At 43.0% G+C, this 27,054-nt stretch overlaps 1 protein-coding gene and 1 long non-coding RNA gene across 7 annotated transcripts in view; one reads left to right on the forward strand and one right to left on the reverse strand.

Annotated features, from left to right (window-relative positions):
• C2H4orf51 (chromosome 2 C4orf51 homolog) overlaps positions 1–27,054 on the forward strand; it is a 79,689-nt gene that overhangs the window by 31,678 nt on the left and 20,957 nt on the right. For 4 of the 6 annotated variants that reach the window (XM_047717568.1, XM_047717573.1, XM_047717570.1 and 1 more), the window contains exons 3-6: positions 1,448–1,506; positions 3,387–3,444; positions 4,485–4,558; positions 6,869–7,031. In XM_047717568.1, the coding sequence (XP_047573524.1) occupies positions 1,448–1,506; positions 3,387–3,444; positions 4,485–4,558; positions 6,869–6,976 (299 nt within the window). In that variant the 3' untranslated portion in view covers positions 6,977–7,031. Of the gene's footprint in view, positions 1–1,447; positions 1,507–3,386; positions 3,445–4,484; positions 4,559–4,847; positions 5,181–6,868; positions 7,032–14,646; positions 14,796–22,252; positions 22,439–27,054 lie in introns of those variants that run through there. The other 2 variants (XM_047717569.1, XM_047717574.1) reach the window with 2 other exon arrangements.
• Positions 6,244–7,547, reverse strand: LOC125093009 (uncharacterized). Its single transcript, XR_007125129.1, has 2 exons — positions 6,589–7,547; positions 6,244–6,512 (listed from the first exon to the last, which is right to left on the reverse strand). It is a non-coding gene; the product is annotated as an uncharacterized LOC125093009 (long non-coding RNA).

The raw sequence follows: 27,054 nt of genomic DNA on the forward strand, positions 1-27,054 counted from the left end.
GTCTTAAAACTCAAAAGGAAGAAACAAAAAACTGACTAAAAAATGAGCCAAAGACTTTAACAACCACCTCACCAAGAAAGATATAAATACGGCTAATAACTGGGCACCCGGGTGGCTCAGTTGATTAAACATCCAATCATGAAATCAGCTGAAGTCTTGATCTCAGTGTCATGAGTTCAAGCCCCGCACTGGGCTTTGCACTGGGCATGGAGCCTCCTTAAAAAAAAATTTTTTTTTTTAATTAAAAAATACATACACACACACACACACACACACACACACACACACACACACACACACGGGGCTGGGGAGAGAAAGAGAGAGACCTTCTTTAATAGGTGAATAGATAAATGAACTGTGGTACATCCAGATAATGCAAGATTTATTCAGCACTAAAAAGAAAGAGCTATCAAGCTGTGGAAGACATGGAGGAATCTGATGTGCATATTACTAAGTGAAAAAAGCCAATCTGAGAGGCTACATATTATATGATTCCAACTACCTGACATTCTGGAAAAGGCAAAAGCATGGGTATAGTAAAAAGATCAGAGGTTGCCAGGGGCTGGGAAGGAAGAGGGATGAATAGGCAGAGCACAAAGGATTTTTAGGGCAGTGAAAATATTCTGTATGATACTCTAATGATGGACAAATGTCATTATCCATTTGTCCAGACGTATAGATTGTATAACACCACAAGTAAACTGTAATGGGAAAGGTGATTGTGATGTGTCAGTGTAGGGTCCAGCATTTTAACAAATGTCCCACTGGGGTGGGGGAATGTTGATGATGGGAGGCTATGCCTGTGTGGGGGCAGGAGTATTTAGAAACTCTATGTATCTTTTTCTCAGTGTTGCTGTGAACCTAAAACTGCTCTAAAAAACTAAAATCTTTAAAAATAAAAAGAGCAGCGTTTGAAAGGTTAACTATTTTTAGATTGAGAAAGGGGACATAGCTAATTATTTTTAGCTGAATTAAAACTCAAGAAAATTAACAAAGACTGAAACACATCTGCTACTTGAATCTTCAAAAAAATCTCATTGAGAAAGCCAAAGGACATGTAAAACTGAGTTATTTTAATAATATTTTTAAATTATAGACTTATATAATTTCAATGTCTCCTAGTTGTTACCAGTATGGTTTTCTTTTTAAAATAAAGTTGATGAAAAAAATTAAAAAATTAAAAAAAAAATAAAAAAAAAATAAAATAAAGTTGAAATGTGTACCATTAGAAAAAAAAATTACCTGTACCCGCAAAAGCTCCAAAGTATTTACTATGAATTAACTTTTCGTCACAGTTTTGTTTTACCTCTTACTTTTCTGTTGGTCAAATTCTAAAGCGAAATAAGGCACGTGTGTACAATTTATTTGTATGGTATGATCAGGAGTATAAGAGATTTTATCCTAACACTGGGTTTAATCCTCATTTTCCCTCTTTATATGTATGCAGGACTATTTCCTCAAATAACCAGTTCTTTTAAAAATGCACCTGATGTCAAACACAGTGTGGTAAGTCCAAAATTTCTCAGCCATCATTTAAACGGAGAGAGCTTAAATCATTGTACCTTGCATATTTTATAAAACAACAAAGTTGGAGTTGTTTAGAATTATTTATTCATCAAACACTTGTTTGTGAGTGCTTATTTATTGTGTGTGTAACTTTCTTTTAGGTGATGGGGATAAAAAAATAAACAACCAAGGTTATAAACTGTTAAGTGAAAAAAATAAAATAATAAAAAATGTTACAAAAACACCTTTTGTCAGATTTTAAACTTTCAAATAATACAGAGGAATAGAGACAAAGTAAAAAGTAGCTGAAATCCTTTCCCTACCCTCAGGGATAATCACCATGAACATTTTAGTGAACGTCCTTAGAAATGTCTCCCTATGCTGATGCATAGACCGAGATGCACACACACATCCATGTACACACACACACACACACACACACACACGCACGTACACAGGAAACACTGATGGGATTTACTGTCCTCTGATCTGCTTTAACCACTGAATATTTTCATGGACATATTCTTTCAGTGTTAGCAATAACATTTACCATTTTTATGGATATGTAAGATTTCATGGACTGGATATATCACAATTTTAAAATACCTCATATTGCCAGCCATTTAGGTTTTTCAAACTGGCAACTATTATCAACAATGCAGTGATGAATAAATTTAAATATAAATTTTTGCAATTGTACAATTATCTCCTCAGGGTACTTTCTCATAAGTAGACTTCTCGGATCAGGAGTTAAGCTTATTTTAAACTTTGATATATGGCCAAATTCCCTTCTAGAAAACTGGCCTCGTGCACCAGCAGTACTCAACAGTGGCTGTTTTCCTATATTTTCTCTAACAGTGGTTTTAAAAATAATTTTAATATTTCCTACTTGGATAAAGATATTTTAATTTCCTTTTAACTTTAATTTCTTTATTAGTGAGTTTGAGCATCTTCTATTAGTTACTCATAGTTCTTTTGTGATTATAGTCAATTCTCATAATTTGAGATAGTGATGTTTTCTAAAGTCCTTACTAACACTGAATTATTGGACCATTGCTCCTAGGAGAAATGTAGGGCCAGCTCCTGTGAGCCCCTGGTCACATTTTCATCAACTGTAAATTTGTGTTTATGTGTGTCTCTATTTAAAGATACCTTATTTCATAAGTTTGGTTGATTCATGAACGTTGCACTTATACAGCCAGCAGCACTCTAACTCATGCCTAAATGAAGTTGATCTAACAAATATGTTTTCTTCATAAAGCACATCAAAGTCTTCTTCCACTTAGGAACATGACACAGCATGTCAGCACTACACTGGGGGCCATTTTAAACAGTGAAATCACCAACAAAAAACATAAAAATGCAGAAAATGTGGCACTATATAGGCCCCCCCAAAGGACATTTGTTTAAAGATGAGAGCTGAAATAAGACTGAGAAAATGCATGTCAGGTGACTCGAATTGTTTTGTGCTCTCTGAATGTCCTTGAATGCCTCAAAAATGCTGCATATAATGACTTTGGTGTTACAAATAAATTTTATAGAGTAGGAAAACTGGAAAACCTGGAATCCATGAATAATGAAGATTGATTATATTCATTTTCTTTGTCCACATTTCTATTAGGGTGTCTTGCTTTACTACATTGATTTGTATGTGCTGCTTCTATATTAGGATAGTACTCTTTTGCCTATCCTATTTTATCAATATTTTCCCCATTTTGTCTTTGTATTCTACTGTTAGTGTCTGTTATTACAATGGCTTTTGACAGCAGTATCAAAAACTGCCTTTTGAATGAGGAACCACAACACTGGAAAAGCAGTTTTATTAAATTTCTATTGTTGTAAAGGTGGTTGGTATTTATTTTTATCTCTCTTTTTCATAGGTACACCAAATTCTGTTTGGTGATTTTTCTACAGCACCTCCAAATTATGAAAGATCATGTAAGTCCTGTCCCAAACTATCACTTTATATCGTGTTCTGCCTTCATTTTAATTATGGTCTTCATCTGATAATTTCCTCCCTTCCAGAGTCCGAGGCCATTTAAGGCCTTCTGCATTTCTGCTTCTTTCCTGCTGTCATGCACCGTGTTATTTTGTTGTACCTCTCGTAACGGTACGGATGGCAGGATGCAGAAATAAGAGGAGGGAGAAATCCCAGACAGACATTTGCCAGCAACAGCTTTAAAAAAGAGCATATTTGTGAGAAGGGTGTGGTGGTAGGAAAAGTTGGCGGGGCTGGAGGTTAGTATGGATGTGAGTGTTTGGAACTATTGATTAAAAGTGACTTAGAAGCTACCCTATGACCCTGCAATTGCACTACTGGGTATTTATCCCAAAGATACAGATGTAGTGAAAAGGGCAGCCATATGTACCCCAGTGTTCATAGCAGCAATGGCCACAATCACCAAACTATGGAAAAAGCCAAGATGCCCTTCAATAGATGAATGGATAAAGAAGATATGGTCCATATAGTACAATAGAATATTACTCAGCCATTAGAAAGATTGAATACCCAACTTTTGCATCAACATGGATGGGACTGGAGGAGATTATGCTGAGTGAAATAAGTCAAGCAGAGAAAGTTAATTACCATATGGTTTCACTTACTTGTGGAACATAAGGAACAACATGGAGAACATTAGGAGAAGGAAAGGAAAAGTGAAGGGGGGGATTGGAGGGGAAGACAAACCATGAGAGACTGTGAACTCTGAGAAACAAACTGAGGGTTTCAGAGTGGAGGGAGGTGGGGGGACGGGTGAGCCTGGTGCTAGGTATTAAGGATGGCACGGATTGCATGGAGCACTGGGTGTTATACGTAAACAATGAATCTTGGAACACTACATCAAAAACTAATGATGGACTGTATGGTGACTAACATAACACAATAAAAAAAGTGATTTAGGAATATAAGTAAATTTCATTTATTCATCTCACGGTAGACTATCACAAGCACTTATACATTGCCTGTCTCTTTCTACTAGGTATGAGAATTAAAGAGCCAGTATCTAAGAACCTGATCAACTACAATCAACTAAGGAAAGACTTTCTGAAGCATGTAAGAGTGTTTTTGCTTGTCACCCAACAGTGGATTCCTGGGGTGGTGTCAGTTAGTGTGCATGGTGTGGAAGCAAGGATGGTGGTGTGTGTACGTGCAGAATTGGTAGGAAGGTGATCCCAAACTTATAATCATGTGATTAACAGAAAAGTAGACTGTTCTGATGAGCATTCTTTCTCAAAGCATCATGAACATTCTTGTGTCGATTTCTCCATTTGTTGTGGAAATAAGCCCCAAAGAGGCTTAAGGTAATTGGAAATTTCTCTCCTACTGCCCAAATTTTCATCAGCGTTATCAGTGATTTGATGGATTCTGCCTCTTGCAAAAAAGGGCAATGAGTTCTCAGATTGTCCTTCCTTTCTGGGACCCACCCTGGGTGCCCACTCTCCTCACTCTCCTCAGATGCCTGTTCTTCCATATCCAATGTCTACATCTCTGCTCCCCCTCACATGGCCCTCCAGAGCAGGGGCTTTGTCTCGCCTGATCAGACTTTCTCAAGATCCAGTAATTTTTTTTTTAACAGACTGCTAAAATGGAATTCTTTTTATGTCTTAAGAGTTCTGGCAGAGATTCCTAAAGAATGAGTTGAAAAAAAGGAATAAAAACCAGTTTTCTGCAAGCACTCCACTAACTTCACCTCATTTAATATAAAAGTTACAATTATTCTTGCTATCTTCTTCCTTTTTTTTTTTTTTTAAAGATTTACCTTTAAATTGACTTGAAAAAAATCCCAGCCTCACCCTAGGTAATTATATTTGTGACACCATGGATTTGGTACTCTAGTTATGTGTATTAGAAAAACAAAACAATAAAAAAAAAGAAAAACAAAACAAAACAAAAACCTGACCATTAAAATTAGAAGTGTTACTCAAGTACCACCTAACATCTTCACAAGAACCCCTGGTTGTATAAACATATCACTTTGGAAAATGCTCATTTATGGGCACCAACTAGCTAATCTGACAAAGTCAGCTAATGGGGCAGGGTTGGACAACCCACCTGGGTTCCCAGGTAATTAGTCCATTGAATGATGGCCTTCCAGAAATTGTGCACTTTTCTTGACTTTTCTGCTATAGGAGTTGATAAGTTTCTCACAGAGCATGGCAAGCATGAGAAGGCAGGGCTGTGGCAGGCTGTGGAGGGAGTTCTTTGGGGGTGGGGGTTGGAGCTGGGCAAGTCTACTGAAAGATACATTGTGCGTGGCTGGAGAGGGGGGTGCAAGGACCTCCCTTCACTGTAGGGTTGCTGCATCCTTCTAGGAAGGGTAGATGATTTCCTGAAAGTATATTTACCGCTAGCTGGGCCTCCTGGGAGTTACTTGGGAGAATCATTAACTATTGCTAAATAAATAAATCCCTCTTGCTGCATGGAGCTGTACTGGCGCCAAGCAATTCCATTGCCAGTGGCTGCAGCTGTTGTGGGGAACAGTTGCCTTTCTCTTTGAGGTACTTCACCCACCCCCCCCTCCCCTAAAGTGATTTTCCTAACCTCACAGTAGCCTTTTCAGTCAACAATTCCTGACAAATTAGTGGCATTACATCCCACTCTTGTTTTTAGGGTACAACAGGCAGAGAGTACTCCCCCCAGCCCCTGTCGCCCTCTCCCCACCTCCATATCCCCCCACTCTGTCCACACAATGAACATGGGGTGCTTGTTTGGGAAACCTTGGGCCTGAAATTCTAACCACAAAATAAATCATGACCTTTAATTTATTAGACGAGGCAAACTCTTATTTTCAGAGGTGCTCTATCTTGGGGGAGGAGAACAGGCATTGAGATGTGAAATGCACAAACTCCCCCCATCAGCAACAGGCAGGGATTGAATGAAATGTTCAGCAACCGGTAAGGATTATTCTCACTGTTTAAGGTATTCGCCTGGCGTCTAATGCCTTGGTAACCATCTTCTTAATATCGGTATTTCCGGGTCTTATCTTCAAGAAACGCACGTTGCCAACCTGGAAAGCAGAGAAATTCGCACCCGGGAATTCCAGCCTAACCGAACAGCAGGGAAGACGGGGGAAAGAATCTTACCACGAAGGGAGGGCTAGGCAAGGCCAGTGGAGAAGCAGTGGTAGTTCCTTTGGGATTCCAGAGTTCCCAAATGTTTTCCCTCTCTCCTGCTTACTGACTGGCCTTCCTGACAGAGACGCGATGTCTGTGATAGGAAGGTTAACAGAGACGGAGGAAAACGCAGGACAGTCCCAGCTCCTGCCTAAGAATGAGGGCTCGGCCACGTCATTCCCACCCAGTCCGGCGCACAGAGTGACCTCTGCGGGGGTCGAGCGCTAACGAGCGGGCCGTTCTCCTCCAGCTGCACGCACGGGGTGACTCCGCAAGCCTGGCTGGCTCGTCTGAAGACTCAGAAGGTGACCAGCGCTCCGCTTGTGGTCTGGGACGACCGTTACCGTCACTTAGCTGAGTCGCAAAACCAAGTCCCAAAGGCGGAGGCCTGCGGTTTGCTTAAGGACTCTGAGGTAGGAGCGGGCCCGCTAACATCTAGACTTCACAGGCTGGCTTTCTGGGACACCTTCCCGGGCTCCAAACACCCCCAGACCTTAGAAGCGGGAACAAAAGTTATCGTTATAATCATTACTGATTTTTTCAAAGGGAAATACCTGGGAGTCACACTTCTCCGCAAGAGCCACAGAAATAGTGCTGTGACCCCGCGAGCTGTGGGCTCCCGCGTGGAGGAGCCTGTCCCTTCCATCTGGGAGACCCGGGCGCGGAGGGGCGCAGGGGCGTGAGAAAGGCTTTTTTGTATTCAGAGCACTTGCCCCGCAGAGCCGCAGCCTTCCACCGACTGCCTTCCCCCCGCCCGGGGCGTCGCTGGGGAGGAGACGCGCCCGCGCCGTCGGGGGTGGCGGGGGCGACGCGAGGCTCGACAGGCCGGGCGCTGGGGGCGGAGAGATCGCGGCCTTTCACGCCCCGGCTCTCCCCAGAGGGGCCCCGCGGCCCCGCTGCCCCGAGGCTCCGCCCACGGCCCGCCCCTCGTCCGCCGCGGGCTCCTCTCCCCCGCTCTCTGCCCCCGCCTCCCTCCGCGCTCCGTCCCCCGCTCCCTCCCACGTCCTGTCCGCGGACCGCCCTCCCGTGCCGGGCGCGCCGGAGGCGGAGCCGGGGCGCGGCTGCCTGACGCTGCGGCGTGGAGACCCAGCGGCGCGCGGGAACGAACCCGTCGCGGTCCCGGGCAGCGAAGGGCCGCAAGGGCTGGTGTCCTTTGAGGGCAGGAGGAACTGTGTGGTTACGAAAGTAGCAGCCTCCTACCCCTTCCTCCCCACGTCGCGCCCCGCCCTCTGGCCCCTGCTCCATTTATTTCCATTTACCCAGACCGTGTTCTGCTGATTCCTGCTGAATAGAAGAGGTAATTCATTAAAAGTCGTACCACCATCGCTATCACCCCCCCACCCCCACCCCCGAACTCCTAGTGGTTATTTTTGTTCTTTAGCCCAGGTTAAGCTAAATACATTCCCGGGAAGCCATCTGGTCTGGTTCCCGGGATCCCTTCGTATGGTTTCCATTAAGCTCGCCAAACCGTGCATTGAAAATGCAGCCTTGGGGCCACTCAGGAACCTCCAGGATTTTTGCCTTTGCCAGCCTCATTTAGAGAATCTCAGGCAGGGAGAGGTAAAAGCCTCTGCTCGAGTTGTGAGTCCAGTACCCTATGGTCCCGGTCTTATGCTACAGTTAATATGCTTTACTACTCCAAGGAAATACAGTTCTCTATGTTAACGTGTATCATTCATTCATTCATTCATTATTTGCTATATGCGAAACACCAATTATTAGAATTCTGTTTTAATTCTAAAACTCTGTGTTAACAGCTTTACAGATGAGTTTACAAAATAACCTGGCCACAGAAATTGAGTTCGACCAGCAACATTTGTGTGGTTGGGTCTACACATTATCCTTTGTTGTCTCCCATTCCACTACCCGCCACAGACAAAAACAAAACAAAACAAAACAAAAAACAAAAAAACCCCACAAATATTAGCTTGTGGGAAAATATTCCCTTACACATAAGGAGAATAAGGAAAAGAGAAAAGGAAACAGGTTCATAAAAATGATAGTGTTATAATTGCAAAGTTCCTTAGAATTCATCAAAAATATGCCTACTGGTTTATTGAGAAGACTCAGAAAGAGTCGGGGCTCAGAGGAGGTCACTGGGCTTTTAGTACTGTTGCCTAATTTGGGGAGGAGCCCAAGACATCAAGTGCCCTGTCACATACTGCAAGGACTTTGATCAAACTCACTTTAGTTGTAGTCCATCCTCTTTCTCCTGCTCTCCCCTCTGCAGTTTTCCCTCTCTGTTCTGCTCTGGGTCTCGCCTGTGGGGTGGTGGGCTGGTGGTTTGCAGCCCTTTCTTGATTCCCCTAACCTAGGCTTCACTCCCTTCTTGCTCTTTTTCTTCCCTTTCTATCTCCCCACCCCACCCAAGCCCTGACCATGAGATTTTATTTGGGTTTTTAAAATGAAACCAGGTGCTGCCTAGAACAAAAGCAAAGTAATAACAAGGAAAGACTATCCAACGCTTAAGGAATGTGCTGAGTTTTATGACTCAGGCTGTCCTGGCAAAGAACTCCGACTTACATGGAGAGGTGGGTGGCACAGAGCTCGGACCATACATGGCAGCCCTAGCCTCCCAGATAGGCACAGTCAAGGCAGCCTGTGACTCATTTTCATAAAACCAGAGGTTCCTGTTCCTTGTGGGACAGGACTTCCTAGAGGCTAGAGCAGAAGGTTCTTCACCTTTTCCCTGTGGGGCCCGTTCAGCCTGACGTAGCAGGGGCCACCTTGAGGTTTGCAGGAAGGGAGCCTGGACAGAAGGCCCTCCCTGGGAAAGAAACAGGCTTGCTGGACTTGGGCAAGGGTTTTGGTGCATTGAAGTGATGAGTAGTGTGTGTGCTGCAAAGCGACATGAAAATTAGCTTGTATTGTCCTGGAAACAATGGCTTGGGAGCTCCAGGTGACTTAGGGGAGTGGGGATGAGGCCCAGCTGCTGCGAGCCCAAGGGGTGTTTGCTTTCTTTGCAGTAATGTGTGTCGAAGAGCGAGCACGCAGGAAAAGCTGGTAGGATTCCAGCGGTGTTTGTGGGTGCTATCACTAATGCAATCAGGAGTAAGAGCAGGATTGGGGGGGTGCTCTACATAAACACCTGAGAGACACCCAGGCACACATCGGCACATTCCGGGAATTCTTTGCACACAAGCACAGTAATGGGGTGAGGTGTACATTTTTTTGGTTACTAAGAGACAGGCTAAGAGCTCTAAGGAGAATGTCTCTCCCAGCAGAGGTGGTGGGAGGGGTCTGAATTTGGATGACAGGGATGTGTTTGTGCTTCCTTCATTACACAGGCCTGGGTGCAACGGGGACCGATAGTGCTTCTTCTGGTTTCCGCCACCTCAGAGAAGGCTGTCACTTTTGGAATGAGAATGAGTTTTGACTGGCATAAATGAGATCTCCATGCAGCAGCCTCTTGGATCGGGGCCTTATTTTCCCTTTTCTTCTTTCTTTTTCTTTTCCCTTTCCATGGGATGCCCATTGAAAAGCTACAGTGACCATTCCATAATTGTTAGGAAAAGCTCGGGCTCCGCTTTTTTGTTAAAGTCGACTTACCTGGAAAAAGAAAGTCTTTTAAGGGCCATGACTTCATAAATATTTATAGTGTGAACAGGCGTCACTCTGGTTCTGTAGGAGAATGGTCTCATTCAGTTTTATTTATGATGTGACACTCGGGTGAGTGACATCCGTCATCTGGGTTGGTCCTCCGCTCTGTTCCACTAAAGCATGTTTATGGAGTGATTATGCACACAAATATTTGCTATATTTAGTCTCTCTCCTCCCCTCACCCCCTCTTAGCCCTTTCAACTCCCCAACCCAGCCAAAGACCACGCTTGTCGTCCAGGGAAGATTTGAACCCTAATGACAAGGCACAGGGCTTGAACAAATGCCGTGGAAGGTGGGAGGCAGTTAGAGCGGGACTGATGGCCATAACTACAGCATTCTTATGCTAAGGTTCTTGTGCGGGGTCTCCCTGCAGCAGGTGAGGGCTCTCAGCTGGGCGAGGAGCGTTTGACAGGTGATGGGCCCAAGCCTGAGTGACGGATGCAGATGGAACCTTAGGAAACTTTCCTTCCCAGGGAGCATTCCCTGGACAGGCTCTCATAGCCTTCAAATCTGTCACTGTGCACCCTGGGGCTCTGGGGGCAGGGGACAGTGGGAGCTCTGTGACCTCTGCTGGGTCAAGGTTTCTGGTGTAATCCGAGGCTGTCCCCAACTCAGCCACACCTGGCCCCTGGCTGGGGGGTGGCAGCTGTCCTTCATCAGCTGGGGAGGAGGGAGTGGTGGGAGGGCCACTTTTGGCTTCTTGCTTTACAGCCGCTCATGGCTCGACCTAGGCATTCCAGGCTGGCCTCTGGCCCACTCCCGGGCTCAGTGCTTGCCTGTGATCAGCTTGGCCACCTATTGTTTATCCTGGGAAGGGCCAGGTCTTGGCACAGAGGCCTGAAGTGTTGCCAGCATTTTATTTTTAGAGACAGGGAAATGTTTGCTTTTTGGCAGCTGCTTTTTTTTTTTTTTTTCATATACTGGGATGGCGTAAAAAAGTTCAAATGAGAGATTCCAAGCCTCAAACTCATGGCGTATGACATAGGCAACAGTCCCATGAAGCTCTCATTCGAAGCCTTTGGGGAGCTAAGACATTTCATTAGCAGGTCTCTTGCGCAGAGTGAGTCTGCAGACCCCATGGACCGGACATCTAACGAGTCCCTTTGCTGTGCAGTCAGCTGGTCTGGGATTTTGCAGTTCTTACCTCCATTCATTTCCTTCTCTACAATTCATAATGTAGTGCAACTCGGTAGACAGAGTGAAAAAAACAATCTGCCTGCTGAATCCAAGGTTTGTCACCCCTCTGCAGACCCAGGGTCATTGTCATCATGATGACTGGTACAGTTCTACACTCAGAGGGCATTTACAAGTTTTATTGGAAGTATTATTTGCCCCAATGCAGTGTCTCTCTCTCTCTTTTTTTTAAGATTTTATTTATTTGACAGACAGAGATCACAAGTAGGCAGAGAGGCAGGCACAGAGAGAGAAAGCAGGCTCCCCGCTGAGCAGAGAGCCCGACGTGGGGCTCGATCCCAGGACCCTGGGATCATGACCTGAGCCGAAGGCAGAGGCTTTAACCCACTGAGCCACCCAGGCGCCCCTAACGCAGTGTCTCTTAAATCATATTTTTGTAGGTCCCATGATTCTAGCTACTGACAATTTATCTGAAAGCATCTTGTAAACTGTAATGACATATGATGCAAAGGTGAAATGAAATGGAGACAAAAAACTAGAAACAGACTGACAGATACAGAGAACAATCTGGTGGTTTGTTGCCAGAGGAGGGGGTAGGGAGATGGGTGAAACAGGTGAAGAGAATTAAGAGGTGCAAACTTCCAGATAAAAAATAAATAAGTCACGGAGACAAAAAATACAGCCTAGGGAATATAGTCAGTAATACTGTAATAACTTTGTGTGGTTGCAGATGGGGAGAACAGTTATCCTGGTGAACCCTGAGTAATGTATAGAAATGCCAAATGACTATGTTGTACACTTGAAACTGATATAACATTGTATGTAAATTACACTTCCATAATAGTTTTTAAAAAGTATTGTGTTTTCTAATTTCCTTTCTCCCCAGTCTTTTCAAAAATCACTCTTTCTTTATTGAGATATAGTTGACACACAATGTTACGTTAGCATCAGGTGTACAACACAGTGATGTGACAAGTCTGTACGTTATGCTGTGTTCATCACAGGTGTAGTGACCCTCTGTGTCCGTACCAACGGTCTCCATTACAATACCACTGACTGTATTCCCTATGCTATATCTTTCATCCCCATGATGTATTCATTCCATAACTGCAAACCTGTACCTCCCATTCCACTCATTTTGCTCATCTCTCCCCCACCCCACTGTGGCAACCACCACAAAAATAACCTTTTAATTACAAAAATTAAACACAAGTACATTTGGAGCACCTGGCTGGCTCAGCTGGTAGAGCATGTGACTCTTGATCTTGGGGTCATGAGTTTGGCCATAAAGCTTAACTTACAAAAAAAAAAAAAAAAAGAAAAGAAAGAATACATTCTTCTTTGTCACCTGATTACCTTTTATATTCATATTTTGTTTTGCTGGAGTATATCCTTTGGTAGGTTATTCTTTTGCTTTCTTTTCTCTGCTAGAAAGTATCTGTGGATAATAAATTTTGAGGGCTTGTGTGTCTGAGAACGTAGTTTAATCTCTCTCTTGAGTGTGAGTTTAGCTTGTTATACAGCTCTGAGTTTGAATTTATTTTTCCTGAATGTTTCTAAGCTGCTGTTCCATTATGTTCTTGAACCTTCTGTGGTTGATCTGAATTTCACTCCTTCATAGGTAATCTATCTTATCCTATTTTTGCCTTTCATGACTTTTTCATTTTGATATTCTGGAGTTTTTTTGTTTTTGTTTTTTTTTTTCACATCTTTTTCACCTTGATGTTTTGGAGTTTTATTATGATATCTCTATGTGTCAGTTTATTTTTGAAGTTTATCCACCTTGGGACTGATAGGCTCTTTCAGTCAGAGAGCTCCAGTCTTTCATTAGTTCTAGAATGTGGGGCAGTAAGGAAAAAACAGAAAAGTTAGGATCTATATACTAAAGTGCTAAGGAGGGGAGAAAGGAACAGGGTGGCCTGAGTATTAGAGGGAGGATTTTAAGAGGTTCTAGAGAGAGGCAGAAGCATAGGAGTTGGAGGGATTCATTGCCACCAAGGTGAAGAAAATGTCCTCAGAAGATTTTTAAGATTTTGCATGTACAATAAGAGTATATCCCTCTCTTTGGTGTTTTATGGGGAGGCTAAGACTTGAATTGCTGTTTCTGCTTTTTCTGTAGGACTGTTTTTTCTGTGATTTGATGCTAAACTGAGCCAGAAGATTGCCTTGAGTTAGTTATAGAAATAATTATTATTACTAATTATTAAGCAAGTATCTTTCTTTCTCTCAATCTCTCTCCTTTAACTTCTACCCACTCCAGACCACAGATTCTTGTTCTATATGATGAGGAAATGGAATTAGATGCCCTGAAGTCCTGCTGTTTCTCTGACTCTCATTCCCTCTCTCTTCCTCATCGTTCATTTACCTACTTAACATTTTTTAATGGCTAATAGCTTATAAGAAGCACAGACAGATAGTTTGTTCACTCATTTTTGTAATCTAATTAGTCACTGCATGAGCTGTCATGAATAGATCATAGATGTGGACAGAGAAGACAGCACATGACCAAGCTAATAGCAGGTTAGGACTCCCGGATAACATCTGGAAAGCTCTGCCAGCCTCCCAAGAAGCTACTGCTCTAGACCGAGGAATTCGAATGTTCCATTGATTCTCTTGGTCCATCCTTTGGAGTTGATGAGTGGCACAGAGGAGAGAGTAGGGAAAGGCTCAACTTGGGACAGCGCCTCTGAGCAAACAGAGGCAGAAGATGCCAACAAAATTAAAGTTATTCTTCTTGAAACCTAATCATTGAGTCAGTTTGCATTTTACCACGTGCACATCTTACCTCTTAGATAGTACTAAAAATTGTTATTAAACTTTTCAAAGTCTGAAGACTATAGGAGTCATCACTGAGGACGGCTATTTCTTCCACTTCTAAATATACACATTAAAGTGTTTGATATGAAGAGCCAGTAAACATATGTAGCCTGTATGATCTGGATGACTCACTGTCTGAGCCAAACAGTCATGAGACCTCGAGTAGCTGCAGCCTCGCCAGTCCTGACAGATCCTGAGCTCCGAGGGGATAGATGTGGCTATTCTCGTTAGAATTTGAGACATGCCTAAGTAGGACTGCAGTCTATCATACTAATACCATTTTATGGGTGGTGTGGCCCTTTTCAGATGACTCCATACATAGCGATTGAGCATTGGCAGGTGCGTGCCTGATGATCTCGGTCGGGCAGGATGCAAGCTGGTGATGGGAAGGAACTCTCAAGTGCTGAGACTGTCAAGGTCAAGGTCTGCCAGCCCTCCCTATTCTAGACGGAGGAATTTCTTCCATTGATTCTCTAGGTGCACCCACTGGAGTTGATGTGGGACACAGAGGAGAGAGATATGGAAAAGGGTAGCGGAGACCTGATATCCAACCAACAATAGCATCTCTGAAGGCAGAAGAGGCACACATCAACTTCAGGAATCCTATGAAAATAGAGGGCAGCCAGGTGAAAGGGATTCACTTGGATCCTGAAGGGAACTGGGTGTTTCTTCAAGTTGCCATCAGCATTTCTTCTTTTCTGGAATGCAAGGTTTTCTCTACTTTGTGCATCCCCAGTGCTCTGTCCATCTCCAGAGAGGATGTACTTTCCAAATCATAGGTATTACTGCCCTTCGGCAAAAAAGTGTGACAGTGTGAGGTTTTGGGTTTTTTTTTTTTAAATTTTTTAAAAATTTTTTTAGCATAACAGTATTCATTATTTTTGCACCACACCCAGTGCTCCATGCAATCCGTGCCCTCTACAATACCAACCACCTGGTGCCCCCAACCTCCCACCCCCCACCCCTTCAAAATTCTCAGATCGTTTTTCAGAGTCCATAGTCTCTCATGATTCACCTCCCCTACCAATTTCCCTCAACTCCCTTCTCCTCTCCATCTCCCCTTGTCCTCCATGCTATTTGTTATGCTCCACAAATAAGCGAAACCATATGATAATTGACTCTCTCTGCTTGACTTATTTCACTCAGCATCATCTCTTCCAGTCCCATCCATGATGCTACAAAACTGGGTATTCATCCTTTCTTTTTTTTTTTTTTTTTTTAACAACTTTATAAACATATATTTTTATCCCCAGGGGTACAGGTCTGAGAATCGCCAGGTTTACACACTTCACAGCACTCACCATAGCACATACCGTCCCCAATATCCATAACCCCACCCCCCTCTCCCAACCCCCTCCCCCCATCAACCCTCAGTTTGTTTTGTGAGATTAAGAGTCACTTATGGTTTGTCTCCCTCCCAATCCCATCTTGTTTCATTTACTCTTCTCCTACCCCCTCAACCCCCCATGTTGCATCTCCTCTCCCTCATATCAGGGAGATCATATGATAGTTGTCTTTCTCCGATTGACTTATTTCGCTAAGCATGATACCCTCTAGTTCCATCCACGTCGTCGCAAATGGCAAGATTTCATTTCTTTTGATGGCTGCATAGTATCCCATTGTGTATATATACCACATCTTCTTTATCCATTCGTCTGTAGATGGACATCTAGGTTCTTTCCATACTTTGGCTATTGTAGACATTGCTGCTATAAACATTCGGGTGCACGTGCCCCTTCGGATCACGACGTTTGTATCTTTAGGGTAAATACCCAGCAGTGCAATTGCAGGGTCATAGGGTAGTTCTATTTTCAACATTTTGAGGAACCTCCATGCTGTTTTCCAGAGTGGTGGCACCAGCTTGCATTCCCACCAACAGTGTAGGAGGGTTCCCCGTTCTCCGCATCCTCGCCAGCATCTGTCATTTCCTGACTTGTTCATTTTAGCCATTCTGACTGGTGTGAGGTGATATCTCATGGTGGTTTTGATTTGTATTTCCCTGATGCCGAGTGATGTGGAGCACTTTTTCATGTGTCTGTTGGCCATCTGGATGTCTTCTTTGCAGAAATGTCTGTTCATGTCCTCTGCCCATTTCTTGATTGGATTATTTGTTCTTTGGGTGTTGAGTTTGCTAAGTTCTTTATAGATTTTGGACACTAGCCCTTTATCTGATATGTCATTTGCAAATATCTTCTCCCATTCTGTCAGTTGTCTTTTGGTTTTGTTCACTGTTTCCTTTGCTGTGCAAAAGCTTTTGATCTTGATAAAATCCCAAAAGTTCATTTTTGCCCTTGCTTCCCTTGCCTTTGGTGATGTTCCTAGGAAGACGTTGCTGCGGCTGACGTCGAAGAGGTTGCTGCCTGTGTTCTCCTCGAGGATTTTGATGGATTCCTTTCTCACATTGAGATCCTTCATCCATTTTGAGTCTATTTTCGTGTGTGGTGTAAGGAAATGATCCAATTTCATTTTTCTGCATGTGGCTGTCCAATTTTCCCAACACCATTTATTGAAGAGGCTGTCTTTTTTCCATTGGACATTCTTTCCTGCTTTGTCGAAGATGAGTTGACCATAGAGTTGAGGGTCCATTTCTGGGCTCTCTATTCTGTTCCATTGATCTATGTGTCTGTTTTTGTGCCAGTACCATGCTGTCTTGATGATGACAGCTTTGTAATAGAGCTTGAAGTCCGGAATGGTGATGCCACCAACTTTGGCTTTCTTTTTCAATATTCCTTTGGCTATTCGAGGTCTTTTCTGGCTCCATATAAATTTTAGGATTATTTGTTCCATTTCTTTGAAAAAAATGGATGGTACTTTGATAGGAATTGCATTAAATGTGTAGATTGCTTTCGGTAGCATAGACATTTTCACAATATTTATTCTTCCAATCCAGGAGCATGGAACATTTTTCCATTTCTTTGTGTCTTCCTCAATTTCTTTCATGAGTACTTTATAGTTTTCTGAGTATAGATTCTTAGTCTCTTTGGTTAGGTTTATTCCTAGGTATCTTATAGTTTTGGGTGCAATTGTAAATGGGATGGACTCCTTAATTTCTCTTTCTTCTGTCTTGTTGTTGGTGTAGAGAAATGCAACTGATTTCTGTGCATTGATTTTATATCCTGACACTTTACTGAATTCCTGTACAAGTTCTAGCAGTTTTGGAGTGGAGTCTTTTGCGTTTTCCACAGAGAGTATCATATCATCTGCGAAGAGTGATAGTTTGACTTCTTCTTTGCCGACTTGGATGCCTTTAATTTCCTTTTGTTGTCTGATTGCTGAGGCTAGGACTTCTAGTACTATGTTGAATAGCAGTGGTGATAACGGACATCCCTGCCGTGTTCCTGACCTTAGCGGAAAAGCTTTCAGTTTTTCTCCATTGAGAATGATATTTGCGGTGGGTTTTTCATAGATGGCTTTGGTAATATTGAGGTATGTGCCGTCTATCCCTACACTTTGAAGAGTTTTGATCAGGAAGGGATGCTGTACTTTGTCAAATGTTTTTTCAGCATCTATGGAGAGTATCATATGGTTCTTGTTCTTTCTTTTATTAATGTGTTGTATCACATTGATTGATTTGCGGATGTTGAACCAAACTTGCAGCCCTGGAATAAATCCCACTTGGTCCTGGTGAATAATCCTTTTAATGTACTGTTGAATCCTATTGGCTAGTATTTTGGCGAGAATTTTTGCATCTGTGTTCATCAAGGATATTGGTCTGTAGTTCTCTTTTTTGTTGGGATCCTTGTCTGGTTTTGGGATCAAGGTGATGCTGGCCTCATAAAATGAGTTTGGAAGTTTTCCTTCCATTTCTATTTTTTGGAACAGTTTCAGGAGAATAGGAATTAGTTCTTCTTTAAATGTTTGGTAGAATTCCCCCGGGAAGCCGTCTGGCCCTGGGCTTTTGTTTGTTTGGAGATTTTTGATGACTGTTTCAATCTCCTTACTGGTTATGGGTCTGTTCAGGCTTTCTATTTCTTCCTGGTTCAGTTGTGGTAGTTTATATGTCTCTAGGAATGCATCCATTTCTTCCAGATTGTCAAATTTGTTGGCGTAGAGTTGCTCATAGTATGTTCTTATAATTGTCTGTATTTCTTTGGTGTTCGTTGTGATCTCTCCTCTTTCATTCATGATTTTATTTATTTGGGTCCTTTCTCTTTTCTTTTTGATAAGTCTGGCCAGGGGTTTATCAATCTTATTAATTCTTTCAAAGAACCAGCTCCTAGTTTCATTGATTTGTTCTATTGTTTTTTTGGTTTCTATTTCATTGATTTCTGCTCTGATCTTAATGATTTCTCTTCTCCTGCTGGGTTTAGGGTTTCTTTCTTGTTAATTCTCCAGCTCCTTTAGGTGTAGGGTTAGGTTGTGTACCTGAGACCTTTCTTGTTTCTTGAGAAAGGCTTGTGCCGCTATATATTTTCCTCTCAGGACTGCCTTTGTTGTGTCCCACAGATTCTGAACCGTTGTGTTTTCATTATCATTTGTTTCCATAAATTTCTTCAATTCTTCTTTAATTTCCTGGTTGGCCCATTCATTCTTTAGAAGGATGCTGTTTAGTCTCCATGTATTTGGGTTCTTTCCAAATTTCCTTTTGTTATTGAGTTCTAGCTTCAGAGCATTGTGGTCTGAAAATATGCAGGGAATGATCCCAATCTTTTGATACCGGTTGAGACCTGATTTAGGACCAAGAATGTGATCTATTCTGGAGAATGTTCCATGTGCACTAGAGAAGAATGTGTATTCTGTTGCTTTGGGATGAAATGTTCTGAATATATCTGTGATGTCCATCTGGTCCAGTGTGTCATTTAAGGCCTTGATTTCCTTGCTGATCTTTTGCTTGGATGATCTGTCCATTTCAGTGAGGGGAGTGTTAAAATCCCCTACTATTATTGTATTATTGTCGATGTGTTTCCTTGATTTTGTTATTAATTGGTTTATATAGTTGGCTGCTCCCACGTTAGGGGCATAGATATTTAAAATTGTTAGATCTTCTTGTTGGACAGTTCCTTTGAGTATGATATAGTGTCCTTCCTCATCTCTTATTATAGTCTTTGGCTTAAAATCTAATTGATCTGATATAAGGATTGCCACTCCTGCTTTCTTCTGATGTCCATTAGCATGGTAAATTCTTTTCCACCCCCTCACTTTAAACCTGGAGGTGTCTTCGGGTTTAAGATGAGTTTCTTGTAGGCAACATATAGATGGGTTTTGTTTTTTCATCCATTCTGATACCCTGTGTCTTTTGATTGGGGCATTTAGCCCATTAACATTCAGGGTAAGTATTGAGAGATATGAATTTAGTGACATTGTATTGCCTGAAAGGTGACTGTTATTGTATATTGTCTCTGTTTCTTTCTGATCTACTACTTTTAGGGTCTCTCTTTGCTTAGAGGACCCCTTTCAATATTTCCTGTAGAGCTGGTTTGGTATTTGCAAATTCTTTCAGTTTTTGTTTGTCCTGGAAGCTTTTAATCTCTCCTTCTATTTTCAATGATAGCCTAGCTGGATATAGTATTCTTGACTGCATGTTTTTCTCATTTAGTACTCTGAATATATCATGCCAGCTCTTTCTGGCCTGCCAGGTCTCTGTGGATAAGTCTGCTGCCAATCTAATATTTTTACCATTGTACGTTACAGACTTCTTTTCCCGGGCTGCTTTCAGGATCTTTTCTTTGTCACTAAGACTTGTAAATTTTACTATTAGGTGACGGGGTGTGGACCTATTCTTATTGATTTTGAGGGGGGTTCTCTGAACCTCTTGAATTTTGATGCTTGTTCCCTTTGCCATATTGGGGAAATTCTCTCCAATAATTCTCTCCAATATACCTTCTGCTCCCCTCTCTGTTTCCTCTTCTTCTGGAATCCCAATTATTCTAATGTTGTTTGGTCTTATGGTGTCACTTATCTCTCGAATTCTCCCCTCGTGGTCCAGTAGCTGTTTGTCCCTCTTTTGCTCAGCTTCTTTATTCTCTGTCATTTGGTCTTCTATATTGCTAATTCTTTCTTCTGCCTCATTTATCCTAGCAGTGAGAGCCTCCATTTTTGATTGCACCTCATTAATAGCTTTTTTGATTTCAACTTGGTTAGATTTTAGTTCTTTTATTTCTCCAGAAAGGGCTTTTATATCTCCTGAGAGGGTTGCTTTAATATCTTCCATGCGTTTTTCAAGCCCGGCTAGAACCTTGAGAATCGTCATTCTGAACTCTATATCTGACATATTACCAATGTCTGTATTGATTAGGTCCCTAGCCTTTGGTACTGCCTCTTGTTCTTTTTTTTGTTGTGAATTTTTCCGCCTTGTCATTTTGTCCAGATAGGAGTTTATGAAGGAGCAAGTAAAATACTAAAAGGGTGGCAACAACCCCAGGAAAATATGCTTTAGCCAAATCAGAAGAGATCCCAAATCATGAGGTGGGAGAAAGGAGATAAAAAGGGGTTCAAAAAGAAAAAAAAAAAAAAAGAAACTATTTAAAAAAAGAAAGCCGATAAAGAAAAGATATAAAAAGAGGAAAAAATATATATATATTAGATAAACTATTTAAAAAACGTTAAAAAAGAAAACGGTAAAAGTTTAAAAAATTTAGCAGAAGAAGAGAAAAAGAAAAAAAATTGAAAAAGAAAAAAAAATTAACTGCAAGGCTAAAAAATCATGGGGAGAAAGCCATGAGTTCCGTGCTTTGCTTTCTTCTCCTCTGGAATTCCGCCGCTCTCCTTGGTATTGAAACTGGACTCCTCGGTAGGTGAACTTGGTCCTGGCTGGGTTTCCCGTTGATCTTCTGGGGGAGGGGCCTGTTGTAGTGATTCTCAAGCGTCTTTGCCCCAGGCGGAGTTGCACTGCCCTTACCCTGCCCCAGGCGGAGTTGCACTGCCCTTAGCCGGGGCCGCGCTGAGTAATCTGCTCGGGTTTGCTTTCGGGAGCTTTTGTTCCCTGAGCGCTTTCCGTAGAGTCCGGAAGACGGGAATGAAGATGGCGGCCTCCCGGTCTCCGGCCCGGAGGAGCCTAGAGCCCGGGGCCCCACTCCTCAGTGCGCCCTCAGAGAACAGCGCCCAATGACTCCCGTCAGCCTGGCCTCCGGCCGCGCTCTGAGCTGACCGAGCCTGCGACCGGTTCAAGGCAACCCCGAGCTGAGAGTCACTCCTCGGCTCTGTCTCTGTAGCCGGCTTCCCCGTTCTAATACCGGTAAGCTCTGCGACACTCAGACACCCCCGATCCTTCTGCGACCCTGCGGGACCTGAGGCCGCACTGATCCCGCCTGGGCTTCACCCCAGTTAAGCCTCTGGAGCGATGTCCCTCAGCGGAACAAACTTTTAAAAGTCCTGATTTTGCTCCGTTGCTCCGCCGCTCGCCAGGAGCCGGCCCCTCCCCCTGCGGTCTATCTTCCAGTCGCTTTGGATTCACTTCTCCGCCAGTCCTACCTTTCAGATAGTGGTTTATTTTCTGTTTCTAGAATTGCTGTTCTTCTTCTCTTCGATCTCCCATTGGATTTGTAGGTGTTTGCAATCTTTAGATAAGCTATTTAGCTGATCTCCCGCTACCCGAAGTAGTCTCAGCCTGCTACTTCTCCGCCATCTTGACTCCTCCCCCCAGGTTTTGGGTTTTTTTTATTTTGAAGATTTTATTTATTTTTGAGAAAGAGAGAGGGAGAGAGAGAAGGCACGGGGGAAAGGGGCAGAGGAAGAGGGAGAAGCAGATTTCCCGCTGAGCAGAGAGCCTGATGCGGGACTCCAGCCCAGAATCCTGGGATCATGACCCGAGCCAAAGGCAGGGTCATTAACCGACTGAGCCACCCAGTCCCCGCCCAGTGTGTGGTGTTTAAGACTGCATTTCACAAAGAAAGAACCATGTATTTATAATCTCATGACACTGTACGGTATTTTCAGTTTGGGGTTAATCTATAATTGATGGTGTCTCCTAACCCCTCAGATTTCCTACGTTCTCCTTCATCTTTCGTCCAGTCTTTATGTCCAACAATTGTGTTCTATACCTTTGTGTGTCAATACTCTTCTGGAATTTGGTGCCCGAGGAAAGCATCCATTTCTAAAGGGAGAGATTCTGACATAATACCCACCCTTTGTTTTGAAAATGTAGGTTTTCATATAACAACACTTGTAAATGCAGGCCCACCTCTCAAGAAACATGCGACACGCATCTAGCAGATGTCATTACTGCAGAGCCTTCCCCTCAAAACCCTGAAGTTTTCACTTCCTTTGGACTTGCTGCTTTAATGGAAGAGCCCGCCATGGTGACACATACCCTCTGCTTCTCGAAGTGTGGTCTGCGTGGCTCTGCCAGATGGTCTCCTTCAGGATAAATGCTTTCAATATGATAATGTTTAGTGCTCGCTTCGGCAGCACATATACTAAATATGATAATGTTTATATTTGTGTTTCTGGCATGAATTAATAAATTTCTCATGATATTTAATAAGAAACAGATTATTTCACTTCTATCTCATAAACTCTAGTACCTTTCTTTCTATTAGGTCTGATGAGGGTGATTTTTCTCCTGTTAGGAGCTGACATCAAGCAGGTACAGAATAATGGAGCTGTGGCTCTCTTTCCCCAGCTGAAGAAGTGGTGTGCAGCCTAAAAGGATTTGAGATCCGTTGCTCTCCACAAAGGTCAGATTTGTAAAACCTTAGAAAGGGACAGTTAGTCAGGGCTCCAACATAAACAACCTCTCTTAAGCTTCAAGATTTACCCCCTGGGTCTAATATTCTGGAATTTGGTGACTAAGTCTGTGTTCTCTGGCCACATCCATCATGTTTTTTTTTTTTTTTTTTTTTTTTTTTTTTTTTTTTTTTAGAGGCCTATCATATTCCCTTCTAAGCCTTCATCTTTCCACACTGAAATCCTTATTTTCTAATTCTGGCCCAAGTAGAGAGGGGCTGGGGGACTGGCTTTCCATCTCTTGACCATCTTTCTTGCATTTCTCTAGACTCTCGTATTTAGGAGAAGTGCTACTAAATTTTATCCATGCAGCCCATTTCCTGCGGACATCTTGGGCTAACGGAAACTGGTGCAGGCAGACCCAGCAATAGCAGGCATGGTATGAAGACAGACTTCATGCACTTCAAAGGATGAGTTATATCAAAAGTGATATGGAAAATTGGTGTGGAGTGTGGCTAGGGATTGTAATGTCAGCAGCTTATACTTCTCCTCTTTGAAGTCGTGTGAAGTAGGGAAAGGGGAAAGAGGAGATGTCCTTGAGAGAGAAGGGAAGATGAGGCGTCTTTTGGCAAGGGCCAGGCATACATGATTGTTTTTTCTCTCACTACCTGACTTAATGCAAGAGCAGTCTTTTCTGCATGTTACCAGATCCTCACCACCAATTCATTCATTTACCCATAGAAGTTCAGTTTCCATCCCCAACCTATCACGGAAACCACATCCTCAAAGATCACCGAGGACCATTAAATTGGCAAAGGCTAAAATCCAACTTCATCCCTCTGTCCAATGTCATATAAATGTCTCTCTAACCTTGGCTTCTCTGACAATGTTGCCTTTGTCTATGCCTTCTCTGCTGGTTTCTTCTTAGTCTTCTGAGTGACTTCCTCCCACTTCATGGTGAAGTTAGTATATCCCGATATCCTGTTTTTGGTGCCTTTGCTGCTGTTCTGTTGGTGCCATTGCTCCCCTGATGTTATCGGCCCGTCTGCTGGCTCCACCTCTCATCTTTGTGTCCACAAGTCTGATCATGAACCTTCTGGAATAAGTTGTTTACAGTCTTTCCTATGCAAAATTGTCCCATTCAGACAGGAAACTGTTGCAAGACACCTGGCAAGGATGCCAAGGACCTGCTCCAGAACGTTAAGCGTGGAAAGACAGGATTGATTCGTGAAATCCTTGGCAGATAAACACAACTCTGATGGATTGGCTGGCCAAAGAAAGGGAGGAAGAGAAAGGAGTGGGAGAGAAAAAAGGGGCCAAAGTTGAGTCCCAGGGTTATAGTTTGGGTCATTTGGAGGATGGTGTGCCCTTATTGAGCTAAGGAATACGTGGTTAAGGGTCAGGGACAGGTCTGAGGGAGAAGATGATAACTTCCCTTTAGGACATTCTGAACAGAGCACACATCTCTGCTTTTTTTTTTTTTTTTTTTTTTTTTTTTTTTTGCCATTCAAGTCTTCCTTTTGTAGCGCTGCTAGAATTAGCTTCCTAAAACAAAGGTCAAATCATGCCATTCTCCTCCTCAAATTTTTTTCTTAGTGCTTATTAACCACAGAGTAGTTTAGATGTTCAATCTCCTTAACTAGGGTTTGAAGCCCTGTGCAAGCTGGCTTTGTTTGGTTTCATTATAATCTTCTAGCACAACAGAACCCACCATGCAATTTCTCACCTTCTTGCCTTTTCTCAAGCTGTTATTTCAATCTGGAATGCCCTCCCCACTTCTTCTGCCTAGAAAATTCCATTCGTCGTTTAGATTGTGGTTTGCACAGGATTACGTCTCTCATAAAGCCTCGTCTCACCGTGGCTGGCATTAGTAACTCTTTTTTCAGTTTTTCCACAGCAATGTATGTGTATTTTTCCTGGTATTAGAATGCATTTGCTCAAACGTGCATTTCTTCTGTTGGTTGATCAACTCCTCAAAGCTGGGAAACGTATCTTCTGTGTCTCTCTTTCATACCAGCTGCTTGCACATGACTTCCTACATATTTGTTGCTCATTAAATGATGAACGTGAAGCAGAGAAATTGGTCAAGGTTAGAGTGCAGGGGAGTTTGGTGGGTCGGTGGGGAGAAGTGATCGGTAGGACAGACTTGAACTTGCTTTAGAATATGGCCAACTGGGATAGACACTCTGTGTGTGAGGAATAGGTGTGGGGAATACTAATGAGGGAGCAGTGGATTCTGGGTAATGTGAGGGGCTCATATTTAAAGACAGGATCTCGTGACACGAAGTCATGCATGCATACAATTTAGCCTTACTCACAGGCAGACAGGCCAAATTGTAAAGTCCTTCATCAGCAGGAAATTATTATTCTGCCCATTTAGGAAGATACATGGTCTTTTTGTGTAACCAAGACTCCCACATAGTTAGCTCTTGCGGCTGTTAGGTCTATTGTCTGATGCCATAAAGAGATGGGACCTTGACTGATAGTGTGGTGATGACCCATTGCTGTGCCCATTTATTTAATTGTAAAAAAGATGGGCAGGGGGATATTCTGATTAATGGGATTTCTTTGACCCTTAATTATTCTTTTCATATGTTACTTTTTCATCAACCTGTATTTATTTTCAGCAACACAAAGGAAACATGAAAAAAATTATCTTTTAATAATGTGAATCCCAGAATAATAAAATTCATGGCCTTCCTTCTGGATGCTCTTACACAAATACATATCTGTTATGTTTATAACTATATTATGTATATACTGTATGCATTCTTTATATATTTTTTCTATGTATCTATGTAACTATCCATTGGTCCATGCTTAGCCCATCCTCACTAGCAAAAGGACTTAGTCCATCCTCACTAGCAAAAGGACTGCTGGTTGTGGGTTAGAGATAGAAAGAAACAGAGATGACACATACCCTAGTTCTACTTTCAATCAGCTGTTTTCCATGAGGACAGATACTTCCCTGTTGAGTGCCAGATGCCTGGAAGATATATGTACAAAAGACACGTGTGTGAATACAACACCAGGCAAATCTAATGTAACCATTTGATTCCTCTTTGAGGTCTGGCTGCTGACCCCTTTGTTGGGTCCCCATTCACAGTAAGTTGGTACCATTGAGAGATACCAGGATGCCTGTTGCTTGGGCTTGAGGCTGGCCTCAGAAGGCTGAGGGATGCCTCCTCTATGGCCTCATTTGGGCTTTCCTGTGGCTTCCCCAGGTCAAGGAGTCTCTCTGAGGTGGGGGGGCAGCCACTGTGTCTATCAAGTGACTTCCCCCTCATGGAGTCTTAGAAGAGCTCAATTCCATCACAGAAATCAAAAAGCAAGCCCCCAAGGACAGACTCTATCATATAGAGCCTTCACCTGCTTCTTCTGTACCACCTCTTCCATTCTGTACCATCATGACTGAACACTGTCCTTGGCTCTGCCCAACTCCAACCAGCGGGAGGGAGAAGAGCTTTGAGCTAACTCATTGGGTTGGATATATAGCCAACTTTAGTTTAGAGGCCAAAGTGATGGCAACATTCTTGCCCAATGTGATAATTTCATTGGATACCTGTTGTTCCCCATCTCACAAACTCCCCTTCTTAAGCCAACTCGTAGAAACCAGCTATGGTCAGGTATAATTGAAGCACCTGACCTTAGCTTCACCGGGTACCCCTGAAGTATAAGGGCCTATTTAGCCAGAGCAACTCCATCCCGACCCTGCCCCCCACCCCTTCAGGGAGCTTACTTAAAAACAAGTCCCGGAAACCAGTCCCAGGTAACAAAGCCCAAATACAAGGGTGGGTCAGGTCAAGTGGAGATAACAGCCCGAATACAGGGATGAGTCGGGTCAGGTGGAGACATCCAATCAGTAAAGCGCGCATACTGTTTCCCTAGCTACCAAGGAGTGTGGGTCCCGCCTTTTGGGCTCCAATTCTGACAAAGGTGATAGGCTAGTTCCAATATCTACTAGGGTAAATTGTAATTTAATTGGTCACTTATGTGTGACCTAGCATGACTGTGCAGCTTTCTCTGTGTGTTACAATCTCATTCGCCACCTGTGTGTGGCCAGGCCCAACCACATGGCCTTTGCTCTATAAAAGTTAGTCTGTAAGGCAGTCTGTAAGAGGCACGGCCCCGGCCAGTCAGTTTGATTCTCGATGCTTGGCACAAAATAAAGCTTTGCTTGACCTTCACTTTGTATCAGTCTCGCTCCTTTGACCATGGACCCAACAGAAGTTCTGAACCATTGGCTTCTTTGTCACCTTTGTGACAAAGGTGACATGGGAA

The sequence above is a fragment of the Lutra lutra genome, chromosome 2 (assembly GCF_902655055.1).
Source record: "Lutra lutra chromosome 2, mLutLut1.2, whole genome shotgun sequence".
NCBI lineage: Eukaryota > Metazoa > Chordata > Mammalia > Carnivora > Mustelidae > Lutra > Lutra lutra.